The following is a 14,373-nucleotide window of genomic DNA, read 5'->3' on the forward strand; positions in this document are numbered from 1 at the left end:
AAATGTCTCTTCCTTTGTTTGAATAGTGCTAAGCTCTTGGTCTCAATGGTTTCCTATGCTAAATAGCGCCCTAAATCTCTCCCACCCCACCTCCGAGCCCCCTTGTCATACCCAGTACCTCCTATGACACCACATGCTACCCTCAACCACTTCTCTCCCATCCAATGTGGCTCTACACGGCCCCACCTTTCCCAACGTCTCTTGCAACCCACCCTCCTCTCTATACCATCCCTCACCCACTGAATGTTTCCCCATCTAGATCTTTGCCACTCCACCTCTGACTGCGCTGTGCCCATGGAATCGATCACATGTAAACTGCAGTCCTCCAGAATTGAAGGATGCATGTTTGGGTGACCGGGACAAACCAGCATCTGAATAGCTCTCCTAGTCCCTTCGCCCAAAGCTGGGTGAGGAGAACAAGGGACGAGAATCTCTCTGGGGAACTTGGTGATTCCCATAATCCAGGCTGGGGACAGTGGGGGCTGAGTGTGGTACAAACAGCAGAGCGTTGCAGCTGGTCCCAAATTCCTAAACCTGGGTCAGTTTCCATCTCTTTCTCTTCCCTCTCTTTAGTTGAAAGAAGACGAAGGTTTAACATCAATGATCGCATCAAAGAACTCGGAATGCTGATCCCAAAAGCCAATGATCTGTAAGTATCACTGCAAGCAGTACAAGTCGCCTTGTCTTACATATCCCATGTGGATTTGGTGGTGCGTGGCAGAGGAATTGTTAAGGATGGTCCAAATGGTGTGGCCCTGGGGGATGAAACTTATTCTGTAGATCAGGAGAAAACTTCCTAATGGCAACTGTTGAATGTTCGTCCCAGAGAAACAGTGGGGGGTCCCCTTGTTTGACATGTAAAACTTAACTGGACAAGGCACCTGAGGATTTACTGTGGAGATCAAGCTTGCCCTGGCCAGGGGATGGACTAGATGTAGATGATTGTCTGCTGTTTCCTAGTAACAGCTTGTTCCAGTGCCGAGTCAGATTCTGTTTCACACACTGAGAATTTTCATTCCTTCATCTGATCTTCCAGCTGGGCAACTGCTTTGATACTGGCCGGTCAGGTGTCAGTGTCTGGTCCCACATCGAATTCCCTAGGAGTCTGGTGCTTGGTGTTTTCAGAGACTGGGATAATGGCATGTGTATATTGACCCAGGCCAGTGCCATTCCCTACATCAGTGTGTCCAGGATGGTAATTCAGGGCATTACATTTGCAGAGGCGCATTTCAGTACAGCAATGCTCTGCAGAACTTGTCCGGGCCTTGGAGCTGGTTAGAAGGAGCTGACAGCACAGACCGTAATGACTTCTCCCATGTTGTACCCCAGGGATGTTCGCTGGAACAAAGGGACGATCCTGAAGGCCTCGGTTGATTACATCAGGAGGATGCAGAAGGACCTGCAGAGGTCGCGGGATCTGGAGAATCACTCTCGGCGTCTGGAAATGACGAATAAGCAGTTACTGATCCGTATCCAGGTGGGTTCCTATCTTCCCCCCGTCCCTCCCTGTTCTAACCCAGCCTGAGGGTACGTCCTCACTGTAATAAGAGACCCACGGCACGGCCATGGGTCACCTAGGTCAGTTGACTTGGGCTCACGTGGCTAGAGCTGCATGCTAAAAATTGTAGTGTAGCCATGCAGTCTTGGGCTGGAGCCCGGGCTCTGAAGCCCTGTGCAGGAAAGGGCGTTGGAGGGCAGGCTCTGGCCTGGCCTATGCTGCTGTCTTTAGCTCCACGAGCCTGACTCAGTTGACCCAGACTTGGAGACTAGGTGCCACAGTTTTTTTTTCTTCTCTTGGTGTAGACGTACCCTAAAACACCTTCAGGCGCTCCAATCTTGTTCTTGCCCCTTCACAGTGGGTCTGGGCCAGATTCTGTTCTCCCTTAAGGCCCTGCAATTGGAGCATCTTCATTGACCTAAATGGAGTCTGTCCAGACTCACGCTGGCATCACCTGAGATTCATTTCTGTCCCTTTGAGATGCTCCATGCACACGCTGAGCCAAAGCTAGTGAAGTCACTGGCTAGGTTCCCACTGCCTTCGGTGGGCTTTGCATCAGGCCCCTAGCAATGCTGTTTGCACAGCTCACTTACTGCAGACATTCAGGTGTGGTAGGGGGCTGCTCCTGTCTTGTGACTGACTTGAGTGCTGCTTTGCAGGCCAGGCCCTTGGCTTGCAGCCCACCAGTGACAGGGACGAGCTAGTTTGGGAGAGGTTCCATTCAGCACAAGTAACGCTCGTGGCAGTCGCGTGGGAGCCAGGCTTGCTGTGTTCGTAGCTGTTCCTGCCGTGGGGTGGCCTGTGCTTACCAGGCTGTGGCACTTGGGCTAACCCTTTCAAACCTGTTTGCTAATGGCAGGCTCCAAATCCATCTCTGGGCACCTAAAGAGAGGTTTTTAAGGAGCCTCGGTATGGATTTAGGAGGCTCACTAGGCCGCCAGGTTGACCTAGGGTTTATGGTACCTGGTGGGGATGCTGGCGCCAGCTTTACCCGGAGATTTCATGTAGAGTAGCGAGCAGCCTGCTTGCACTAAAGCACTGAGCCCACAATGTCTGCCTCACCTTATCCTTGGGTCGCTGAACACTGGAATTCAGCCTATGAAATAGCAAATCTGGCAGGGACTGGGGACTTTATGGGTTAAAGTTTGAAGTGCTGTTTTCTTCTTTGCTTCTTCCTCCTTCTCTCTATCCCTGGGCATTCCCTCCCACTCCCCCTCTCTTTGTGTAGTTTGCCATCTTTCCCTTCTGCTGTGTCTCTTGGAATCTCTTCACCCCTCTCCAAGGTCCTCTGCTGTCTGCCTTTTCTATCTGGCCTTGTCACCGGTTCAGTCCCCTGAGAGGGATATTTGAAAGGGGTGGTGCAGCTCGAGGATTTGAAGTGAGCCACGCTTAGTGGCAATGGGAAGAGGTGGGAGTAACCACAAAAATGCTGTTAGTGGTTCTGGGAGCCATGGGTCTTATTTGCCGTACTTGGAGTGGGTGGTGGCCAGGGCGAAGGTGGTCAAAAGTGCCTGACTTAAGACATCTGAACCAGTCCTGATTTTCAGAGGGGCAGGTCCTCAGCCCTGTCTGAAAATCAGGCCCCTTGAAGGGGTCTCAAGTTGGGGGCCCAAAATCATTAGTCGCTTCGGACAGTCTTGGCCTGTAGCATCCGCACTGGTAGCTTTGTAAACCCTGCGGTCCTTAATGTGACAATGGTGCCTTTCACTCATTATGCCTGGCTGCCGGATTGTGTCCGTTCAGCTCTCAGGCTGGGGGAGGGTTCCCCACAGAGCAGTTAGTGGCTCCCTCCCGCTTCCTGTTGTGTCGTTGGTGCCCCTAGTAAGGACTCCTGGCTTGTGTGCTTTGTCCTACAGGAGTTGGAGATGCAGGCACGCCTCCATGGGCTGCCCGCCTCCTCACCCTCCGGCGTGAACGTGGCAGAACTAGTTCAGCAGGTCGTGAAGCAAGAAGTGACCGGAGAGGACGGGTCGATGGAGCCTCAGCAGCCCCAGCTACCTCCAGACCATGAGACACAGCAACAGCCACCCCTGCCGCTGCTGCCTCCGTCTCCCTACCAGCTGGACTTTACCCATGGCCTGAGCTTTGATGATGGCTCCAGAGGGTTCCGCGACCAGCTGGACCCCAGCCACCATGTCTCTTTCCCCTCTTTATCCAAGAAGGAGCTGGACTTGATGCTGATGGAGGACACCATGTTACCTCTGGCTTCTGACCCCTTGTTCTCCGCCATGTCCCCCGAGGCCTCCAAGGCCAGCAGTCGCAGGAGCAGCTTCAGCATGGAGGATGCTGACATGCTGTGACAAGGAGCCGCTCGGAGCCTGGGGAAAAGGACGAGGAGTGAGGCTTGTCGGTGAAGACACGCCCCCACCCAAGAGGACCCCAGCCCACACTTGAGCCTACATAGAAATACATTTCTCTATGCAAGCGTTGTCACAGTCACTGGGAAAGTCAGACCCTTGTTGCTACAACTTGATCTGCAAACTTTCTTGCTTTGCCATTAACTAAGCGGAGCTCCCTGGCTTCGAATGACCCTAGATTTACAGCCCAGCTGCCTTGCCTTTCAGCTAAACTTCCCACAAGCCACATGCAGTGCAGGAGTAGAGGCTGGAAGCCGGGCTGTCAGGTATGAGAAGGAGCCTTCGAGTCCTGGTGGAGGCTAACAGGGGGCTTGTTGCTCAGAGCGCCTTGCTGCAAATGTGCATCCAGCCAAGCTTTACCACGTGAACCCGTGTTCCCTCAAAGTCTTCCCAAGCCCTGGCGCTATCGCCCTGAAGACATCGGCAGAAGCTGCCTTGTACCGTGTTCCCGCATTGGGCTTCCCCTTCTCTTTTCGGGCAGGGATGTGCAGCTTTCCTGAGGGAGGGTGTGGTGTCCCTGGTCGTCACGGCATAGGGGAGGTGTGTTTCTCAAGGCTCATTGGGTAAGAAGGCTGCAGGGGAGAGGAGGAGGGTAATCTGAACAAATTATTTAGTGATACCAGAGGGACACTTTCAAAGCCGGGAGCAGGAGTTGGATGCAACAGTCTCATTTATTTGTCACCTGGGTTTGTAAAGGCACCGGCTTTGAGAGTGGACCTATTGAGACCCGCTCAACTTCCACCCTATTAGAGATGGGACCCAGCCTCCAACTTCGGAAGTGGGTTCCTAACCCTCGAAAGCGTGTAGGGGGTTGGGATGCCGGTTTGGGCCCATCTCTGCTTCCTCTCAGTCTGTTCAGATGAATCCTGAAACTTCCAAGTGATATTTGGTCAAAACCATCAGTGTGTGCTTGGTATGGAACTAAACCCTTACTGATGTTTCCAGACACCAGCTCTGGCTTTGCACCCGCACTTATTGGTGCCAGCCATTTTGCACTATAAAGCACTTGGGCAGCTTTTTCAAATTCACCTAAGGGTGTGTTCACACTGCAGCTGGGATAGGGTGACCAGAGAACAAGTGTGAAAAATCGGGGTGGGGCGTAATAGGCGCCTATCTAAGACAAAGCCCTGAATATCGGGAGTGTCTCTATAAAATCAAGACATCTGGTCATCCTAGCTGGAGCGAGCCTCCCAGCCCAGGCAGATACGTGGTAGCCGGGCTCACACTAACAGGCTAAGAACAGGAATGTGCTGGTTGCATCGCGACCCGGGGTTGAGACGGGCTTGTACTCAGGCTGGCCTGCATTGCTGCCTGTGCCGTGCCATTTATATTGTGGTTTTTAGTGGGCTAGCTGGAGCAGAGCGAGCATGTGTTCGCCTGCCTGAGCTGGGAGGCGCACTCCCATCTGCACCCGTAGACGTGCCCTGAGTGACTTGCGACTACCGAGTATGTCTTTGGGCTGCATCTGAACCTGAGACCTGGGGGCATATGTGTGTGGGAACCTCCCCTATGAACCACATCTGGAAAAGAGGTTTGCATGTGCCCCTGTAAACTGAAACCTCCAAGTTGAGACCCTCATACCCACATCCCCAGTGCCTGAACCTAGCAAATCAAGCTCATGGAAGGCACCCTAAATGACTGGTTCAGTTATCGTCAGGGTGAGCTTAGATCCCTTCTTCCGTTAAAACACTCAGAGGGCCAAATCCTGGCAGGCTTTGAGTGCCCTCTGCTCCCAGTGAAATAAGTGAGACCTGACTGAGTTGTTTTCTTTCTCAGTCTTTACTCAGGCAAGCCACCCATTGGGGCCAGTGGGAGGTTTTGCCTGAGTTAAGGGGCCTCTGGGTTTGGCTCAGTGTGTTCAGTGTCATCACGAACACGTGGAAGATGGCCACATGAGGTCAAGGGACCTGGATCCAAATGCTTTCTGCTGAAATGTCCGTGGGAGGGAATTTTTCTGCCCTTAAAGAGCACAAACCCAGCCAGCAGGGCCGGCTCCAGCTTTTTTGCCGTCCCAAGCGATGAAGCGGAATAAATAAATAAATAAAGCCGCAATTGGTGGCACTTCGGCGGCAGCTCTACCGTGCCGCTTCATTCTTCGGCGGCAATTCGGCGGCGGGTCCTTCGCTCCAAGAGGGACTAAGGGACCCGCTGCCGAATTGCCGCCGAAGACCTGGACGTGCCGCCGCTTTCCATTGGTCACCCCAAGCACCTGCTTTCTTCGCTGGTGTCTGGAGCTGGTCCTGCCAGCCAGGGGTAGAAGCTGGGGGAAGTTACATGGGGTGGAGGGGAATCTGAGTTCATTGCTCAATGAGCTTGGCTCTGAAGAGGAAGAGAACAAGGTCTTTGTTCTACAGGGTTCTCGGGCAGCACTGAGCAGCTCAGTGATACGGGGAAACTGGAGTTCTAAATCTCTCAGGTGGGTGCTCCTCCAACCCATGCCGCCCCTTCTTGAGGTTGATCCCAGAACCAATATCCCTTTGACGAGGAATTGCCAGGGAACGTTAAAAACAACCTCTTCCCTCCAACAAGTTCCTCTTCGACTTCCTGTGTCTTCATGTTCAGGTTGGGCTCTCTCTCGCTGGGCGTGGCATCCTAGAAACCATGGAAATTAGCCCTGCTGAGCTCAAAAGCAAACATCAAGGAGTTATCCTACTCTGGGAAAGGCCTCTTCTGTGTCCTCATTGTGGCTCTCTGTCTTCCCCCTCGCCCCCAGTTGCTTCCATGTCCGCTTCCGTGTTTCTGGCAACACAAGCCATGTTTTCGCTGATTGGAAGAGGATATTTCTATCCCTGACCAAAACAAAGTTTGGTCCATTAAGAGAATGGAATCGAGGACTCCTTCAACATGACCAGCGCTGTCTCCTGACCTCATTTACGTCGTCATAATTCTGAGCTGGGGTTCTTCAGACAGAAGGCAAATCAGTCTTTATACTGTGTCTTTTGGATCCTTAATGTAAACTTGTATCTGGGCCCCCACATAGAGACTGGGTAACAGGGCAGCCACCCTGGTGTGAAGCAGCAGGAGGAGGATTGTACGTTAGTAACGATTGCCAAAATCTTAGCAAGGACTCTTTGGCTTCTAAGAGTCAATCCCATTCTTCCCCCCCCTCCCCGCCCCCCAGTTGTCCTCAGATAGTTTTTGGCCTAAAGAGCCAAACCACTGAAGAATTTCTTTGCACAGCTTCGTAGCTCAATTGTTTTCTGCTTTCTCAGTGCTGTTGATGTTGGCACAGCCACAAGGGGAATTGGGATGGGGAAGAGGGGTGCGGGGATCACTTTTATTTAAAAGAAAAGATGACAGTATTCTACAGTAAGAGCCTAAGGGGCATATGGGGAAGATGGGGAAATCTTTTAGTAATGATTAGGGTTGTCAAGTGATTAAAAAAATTAATCGCAATTAATCATGCAATTAATCGCGCTGTTAAAAATAAATACCATTTCTTTAAATATTTGTGGATGTTTTCCACATTTTCAAATATATTGATTTCAGTTACAGAATACAAAGTGTACACTGCTCACTTGATATTTATTTTTTATTCCAAATATTTGCATTGTAAAAAAACAAATAGTATTTTTCAATTCACCAAATACAAGTACTGTGGTGCAATCTCTTTATTATGAAAGTTGAACTTACAAATATATAATTATATGTATATTTGTACAAAAAATACCCTGCATTCAAAAATAAAACAATGTAAAACTTTAGTTTAGAGCCTACGAGTCCAATCAGTCCTACTTCTCGTTCAGCCAATCACTCAGACAAACAAGTTTGTTTACATTTGCAGAAGATAATGCCGTCTGCTTCTTGTTTACAATGCCACCTGAAAGTGAGAACATGCATTTGCATGGTGCTGTTGTAGCCGGCATCACAAAATATTTACATGTCAGATGCGCTAAAGATTCATATGTTCCTTGATGCTTCAAACATCATTCCACAGGACATGCGTCCATGCTGATGACGTTTTCTGCTTGATAACGATCCAAAGCAGTGCGGACTGACACATATTCATTTTCATCATCTGAGTCAAATGCTACTAGCAGAAGGTTGATTTTTTTTTTTTGGTGTTTTGGGATCTGTAGTTTCCACATCAGAGTGTTGCTCTTTTATGACTTCTGAAAACATGTTCCATACCTCCATCCCTCTCAGATTTTGGAAGGCACTTCAGATTCTTAAATCTTGGGTTGAGTGCTGTAGCTATCTTTAGAAATTTCACTTTTGTATCTTCTTTGCATTTTGTCAAATTTGCAGGGAAAGTGTTGTGGGCAGCATTATCTCCTGTAAATGTTAACAAACTTGTTTGTCTTAGTGATTGGCTTAACTGGAAGTAGGACTGAGTGGACTTGTAGGCGCTAAAGTTTTACACTGTTTTGTTTTTGAGTGCAGTTATGTAACCAAAAAACCCTACATTTGAAAGTTGCACTTTCATGATAGAGATTGCACTACAGTACTTGTATGAGATGAATTGAAAAATGCTATTTCTTTTATCATTTTTATAGTGCAAATATTTGTAATAAAATTTCAATTAGTATTCTATTGTTTAACAGTGCGATTAATTTTTTTGAGTTAATTGCGTGAGTTAACGGTGATTAATTGACAGCCTTAGTAATGATACTACATTATACCCCAGTAACTGCCTTAAGTATTGCAGGAAGGCTACAGCAAATTGTAGTGTTTGGGGCCATTACTGGAGAATGATGTAATATCTTTTTTATTAGTAATGTCTGGATCCCAATCCTCAAAGTTCAGGAGCGCTCGGATCCAGGCTTTATAGATCAGGCCCCATCTCCAGCCTTGATTCTGCACTGAGAGCTGCGCGGGTGGGACCCCTGCACACACACACAGCTCCCTTGACTTCAAACCCTGGTGACTCGTGCTGAGCCAGGACCTAAAATCATAAGGGAAAACTCAACCTGCCAACTCCCTGAGAAGGAAAGAGCTCAGGAATTGGATCGTAGGGTGCTGAGTGTGAACGTGACCATAGGGTACAGCTCTGGGGCAAGCGCCGGTCTGTGATGGGAGTGAGATGACCTCCAGGGTGCAGGCATCTCCTGAGCTGACAGTGAGAAGTGCCTGTAGGAAGTGACGTTTGCATGTGATGGCAAAGAAAGCGAGTGAGAGAAAGCGGGGGAGAGGGCGGCACCCCTTCACCTCTTGAGATGGGCAATCCCCAGCCCCTGGCAGGAGAGTCAGCGTAGAGCAGGGGAAAAGGACGTCCCTAGCCTACGTTCCCTTGCCCGTATATTTGGTAACAGGAGAGGGAACGACTAGTCAGTGCCCCGAGATAGGAGTCCTGCAAGGGGAGCTCTTACAAATGTCAGTAATATAAATGCAGGGTTTCTGGGGGAGGTGAGCAGACAGGATTCTCTGTGGCTCTTTCAGTGAGTGGGGCCTGCAGGATGGGAGTGTCTGTTGTGCCAGGTTAAACCAAGGCATGTGCTCCCTCCAAGAGAGCCATTACATGCCTATGAACAGGAGTAGTCCTTCAGAGCAGGCCCCTGGAGCCCTGTAGACTTGTGTTAAGTGCCTATGGATGTGCAGTGTTCATCCTCCAATACAGCCATTAAACTCCTTTACGCAGCACAAGCGTCTGTGTGGACGCACGGTGTTCCTGTACACCTTTGAAGTGTCACCCGGAGAGTCTTGTGGACTTCTGCTAAGTGCCTGCGGGTAGGCAGCATGCATCCTCTGCAGCAGAACCTATAGAACCTTATAGATCCACGTTAAGTGCCTATGGATGCACTGCCTGTCTGCAGAGCCTCGCACATGTAGACCTGCGGATGTAGGCTAAAAATCCAGCAGATACTGGAAGTGGTGCACGGTCAGAGCCAGTTTAGGAAGAGTTGGTGAAGTTATAGCTAGGGTAAGGTTCCAGGAAAGGTGGGTGGCGAGCCGTGCCCAATGGGATGAGAGTCAATTTCTTGGAAGTTCTGGTGGAGCCATAGCCAGTGGGCTGAGAGGAACATACCTAGACAGGCCTAGTTTGCTTTGTTGCTCAGATGCTCTCATGAGGAGAGTCCCTTAGAGGAAAATAAAACTGCCTGGTTTGAATCCAAAGCTCTTTCTGAACCCACAGCAGGTTGATTCTGTGTTATAACTGTGCACTATTCACGACATGCTTCAACAAACACAGGACGCGGTATATCGTGTGCATTATGCCGTGTGCTTGAGTGGCTTCAGGACATGGTATGTACTAGGGATGGGCACATATGTAATCTTCACTTAAGATGTCAGCTTGAATCACTTGACTTTTTTGTTCTTGGGGTCTGAAACCGTGGCATGCCTTTACGCTTCCTTTCTGTTGGTGGGTGGGACAGGAAGTGATGTCATCTAGTGGAAAGATTTTTTCCCCCCGTCTGTTGCAGCGTCTGCAATCTGACCGAAGCCAAGATTTGTGTGGGAAGATCTGACCTCATAAGATTTCAGATATGATGCGGACCCAACCGTCTCAGAAAAGCATGTGAATTTGGGAGGGCAAAGCTTGGAAGCCAAGGTTTGCAAAAGCGACTAGTGACTTTGGGTGCTGTATTTTCAGACAGTGCTGAGCACCCCACCGTCTGAAAATCAGGCCCCTTTAAGGTGACTTGAGGTGGGTACCCAGAATCACTCGTCACTTTAGAACAACTTAGCCAGACACTTCGTGAAGTGCTCCTCCTCAGTAGTATATACGGTAGTGCGGCATGCTTCATGGACTGTGAGTAGCGGTGTGTGCTGTATGCAGAATGGGGTTAATGTCTGTCAGATACAGTATATACTGCACTCAGCTCATGGCTATGGGATGCAGAACATGCCACACCATTATCCCCTGCTCCAGCCTGCGTGAGAAGTGGGGTGCTCCCCATGCCATGAGAGAACAGTCGTGGATTTTTTATCTCTTTTTTGTGTTTTGTTTCTTAATGCACTGTGCTCTGATTTAAAAATTTTACTACTGTTTTATAAATAAATGTACAAAAGAATGAACTGGAATGGGAAAAAAATCATTAAAATATATTTATTTACAGCCTATCCGTGTGTAGGGGTTTATTTGTGTGGGGCGAAGGGCAGCAGCCACGGCTGTCATCCCAGAGATCTCAAAGTGGTTTACGAAAGCAAATCCGTATCACTTATGCCCATTTTACAGAGGGGAAAACTGAGGCACAGAGTAGGGAAGTGACATGTCCAAGGTCACATGGGCCAGAATTTTCAAAAGGGCTCATCTCCCATAATCAGAGACAGATTTTTCCAGAGAGTTCTGATCACCAGATTTGGGGTCAGGAAGGAATTCCCCCCCATCCCAAATCAGATTAGCAGGAATCAGATTTTTTTCACCTTTCCCTATGGCACGGGGTGTGACTTGACTGCTGGGATCACCTGGGCATTTTTCACCTAGTCAGTTCCCTGACATTGCAGGGGTCTTGGCCATTGGTGGCACCTTGGTCTCTCATCTCTGCCTGTGGCACCCAACAGTTCAGTGTCCTGAGGACTAAAATGCTTTAGTTTTACTGACGTCATAGGGGTATTAAGGGGAAACTGAATGGTCTGGGATATATAGGATGGTCAGACTAAATGATCTGGCCTTAAACTCTATAGTATTCAATGAAACTATTTAGGTGCCTAGATATGTAGCCAGGTTTTTGGAAGAGCCCTGCACGTGCTGAGTTATTGAAAATCTGGCCGTGAGTGTCACAAGGGGGAGTTACTGGGGGCTAAAAATCCGGTTTTTTTTAATTGGGTGCCTGAATGAGAGCTGAGCTTTGCTGAATGCTGGTCCCACAACAAGTCAGTAGTTGTGGGACACTTTATGTGACCGGTGGACTTAGTGTTTGAATCCTGACTGCCATCAGCCACAGGTACTTTTGAGTTCAGTGGGATAAGAATCATCTCCTTCCATTTGTCAAACGTTTTTTTTTTTTTACACCCATCTCCTCCCATGCCTGTTTCTCTAATGATGCTACAGTTTTTCTGCACGAATATAACCCTGACATCCAAATATGCCTGGTGGTAGAGAAATCTGTGTCCGTATCCATCATTCAGGATCTTTTCCAGGATGTAATTTTAGCCCCGTGATGCTTGTCACTGAGAAAAACCGGATCCTTATTTATACAGGTGCACTATTATTGCATTTGAAACATACTGCACTTGTGACTTGGGAGCACAAGATGGTGCTGTTGGCATAGCTCTGTTCCAGAGCTTTATATTCCTCTGCAGGTTTTGATTTTGACGCTGGCACTCACTCGCCGTCTGCAAAGAAATCAATGAGAGGAACTGGTCTATAATTATTTTCCTTTGTTGTGGGTGCTGAATAGTGACCGTCAGAAGCCCTTTAAAGACTCACCAAAACTCCCAACTTTTGGGGGGAATTCAGACTATTTTGATTTATTTTTAAACACTGTAGAATTTTGTTTGCAGTGTTGTTGTAGCCGGGTTGGTCCCAGGATAGTAGAAAGAGAAGGTGGGTGAGGTAATATCTTTTTGTTGGGCCAACTTTGCTGGTGAAAGAGACAAGCTTTTGAGCCACGCAGACCAAACCCTCACAATCCCCCTGGGAAGCAGGGCAGGGATATTCTATCCAGTGTGCAGATGGGGAAACTGAGGCAGGCTCTGACTTGCCTCAGGTCAGGGAGTCTGCAGCAGAGACCCAGGTCTCGTGTCTGAGGCCAGTGCCCCAACTCCCTCTAGTTGTTTTTGTCACACTCTCTAAAGCACACCGGCTCTGTGGTGTTATCAGCTGCCACCCATCCTCAGTGGGTCAGTTTGGGACAATCTGATATGTATATGCAGTGAAGGGGGGTGCTAATGGAGAAAGGAACCCTGAATCCACGGTGTGTCCAGACTCGGGCACAATGAACGTGACAAGTCTGGCCTGGCTCGGTTCCGTGCCATGCTGGCAATGTACCCCTCTGGGTGATGGACGCACGCTATCCTCTGTCCCTGCTCTGGTGTCAGTGGCATACCGCCAGCCTGCCAGAGATGAAGGTAATCATCTCTCTCTACCTAAAGCACTTCAAGTAGCTGTTGAGCAAAGCACCCTTTCTAGTGCTATTGGGGGGAGGCGTGAGTCCCACCTTCAGCCTCGCTGTAATTGGCTTGAGCACAGGGACTGGAGCTCTCAATCTGAACATTTACGCTCTCCAGGTGGGATGCGAGGAACGGCTTCGGAATATATTCAGGGGTTCTCCCGCAGTGCGGTCAGGTTTCCCTGAACAGTGGGGGTGTCTGAGGATAAAGGGAGAGAGCGATGCCAAGTTTCCCCTTGAATTTCTTGGGCTATGTCTACACTACGACCAGCGGTGCGGTTCCCCTGCTTATGTTCATGTACTCAGCTGCGTCTCCACTGCCGCTACCTGTTCTATACTGCTGTTTATGCTCACGCAAGCTTGATGGGAGCTAACGTGTGTACCCAAGCAGGGCACTCTCACCCCTCCCTTGTAGGATCGATGTAGCCTTGGTGCTAATGCCCTTGAACCATAACCCAGTGGTTAAAGGAGAGGTTGCGGAGGCAGGACTTCTGGGCTGCACTCTGAGCTCTGGGGAGGGACTAGAGCTTGAAACACACAGTTTTTATGCCTGCCTGTGGCAGGGAATGTGGTTTAGTGGATAGCCCACTAGCCTTGGCCTCGGTCTCAGGAGCTCTGGGTTCTAGTCCTGGCTCTGCCGTGTGCCTCAGTTTCCCCTAGCTGTAAAACAGGGATGCTGCTGCTGACCTCCTTTGTCAACGGCTTTGAGATCTACTGATGGAACGTGTTTGGGTGGAGCTTTTAGTGGTTACAGCAGAGGGGTTGGGAGTCAGGACTCCTGGGGGCTGCAGACAGCTCCTGGCTGGAGCCTGGTTTAGCCTTTACAGTGAGGAGCTAGCAGTCAGGATGCATGGGTTCTCTGTCCAGCTATGCCACTGTGTGATCTTGGACCAGTCAATCAGACCAACAGTTTTCATATTGGGTAGCGAAGGCTCGGCCCCTAAGCAAATGGCCTGGTTTTCAGAGGTGCTGAGCACTAACGGCTCATCAGCTTGACACTGGTTGAAGATCAGAATTTGGCCAATTTAGTGTTAAGTGCAAATGAAGCTCCCCCATCGCTGTGTGAAATCCAGCTTGGCCCACAGGGCTGCGGTGGGTAGAAAAGCAGAGTTTCCCCATCCCCTCAAACTCCCCCTCCCACCAAGCAGCCATTTACATTGGGCCCATTCTGACATCCTGCCTGGGCCTGGTAACCATGGTGACACCTTGCAGCTGCAGGCCTCTGATTAGCAGTCCAGCTGGCTAATTAAACCCTCTGGGAAGGTGGGTGCATGTCTCTCAAACAAGCCAGAGCCTACCTGAGGAGTGGTGCATGCGTCTGTTAGTGCCTGCAGAGAGAGCTGCGTTCGACTTCCACGGAGGAGCAGGTATTTTTTTTTTTTTATTCCTATGTTATCATGCAGGGGCACAGAGTTCGAGTTTGCCTCTCCCCACCCAGCCATCTCCCCTCAAAACTCCTCAAATTCATGCATGTCCTGGAGATAAATTTAAGGGCCTCCCCTGAGTTGACCCAGCAGCAACCATA

At 49.5% G+C, this 14,373-nt stretch overlaps 1 protein-coding gene across 7 annotated transcripts in view; it reads left to right on the forward strand.

The window, feature by feature from the left end:
* Positions 1 to 10,855, forward strand: part of TFEB (transcription factor EB) — a 55,098-nt gene extending 44,243 nt beyond the window's left edge. For all 7 annotated transcript variants that reach the window (XM_005308299.4, XM_008173769.4, XM_042849069.2 and 4 more), the window contains 3 exons: positions 574 to 649; positions 1,330 to 1,477; positions 3,355 to 10,855. In XM_005308299.4, the coding sequence (XP_005308356.3) occupies positions 574 to 649; positions 1,330 to 1,477; positions 3,355 to 3,798 (668 nt within the window). In that variant the 3' untranslated portion in view covers positions 3,799 to 10,855. The remainder of the gene's footprint in view (positions 1 to 573; positions 650 to 1,329; positions 1,478 to 3,354) is intronic.
* Positions 10,856 to 14,373: the final 3,518 nt, after the last annotated feature.

Source organism: Chrysemys picta, chromosome 4, assembly GCF_011386835.1.
Source record: "Chrysemys picta bellii isolate R12L10 chromosome 4, ASM1138683v2, whole genome shotgun sequence".
In the NCBI taxonomy this organism is placed as follows: Eukaryota; Metazoa; Chordata; order Testudines; family Emydidae; genus Chrysemys; species Chrysemys picta.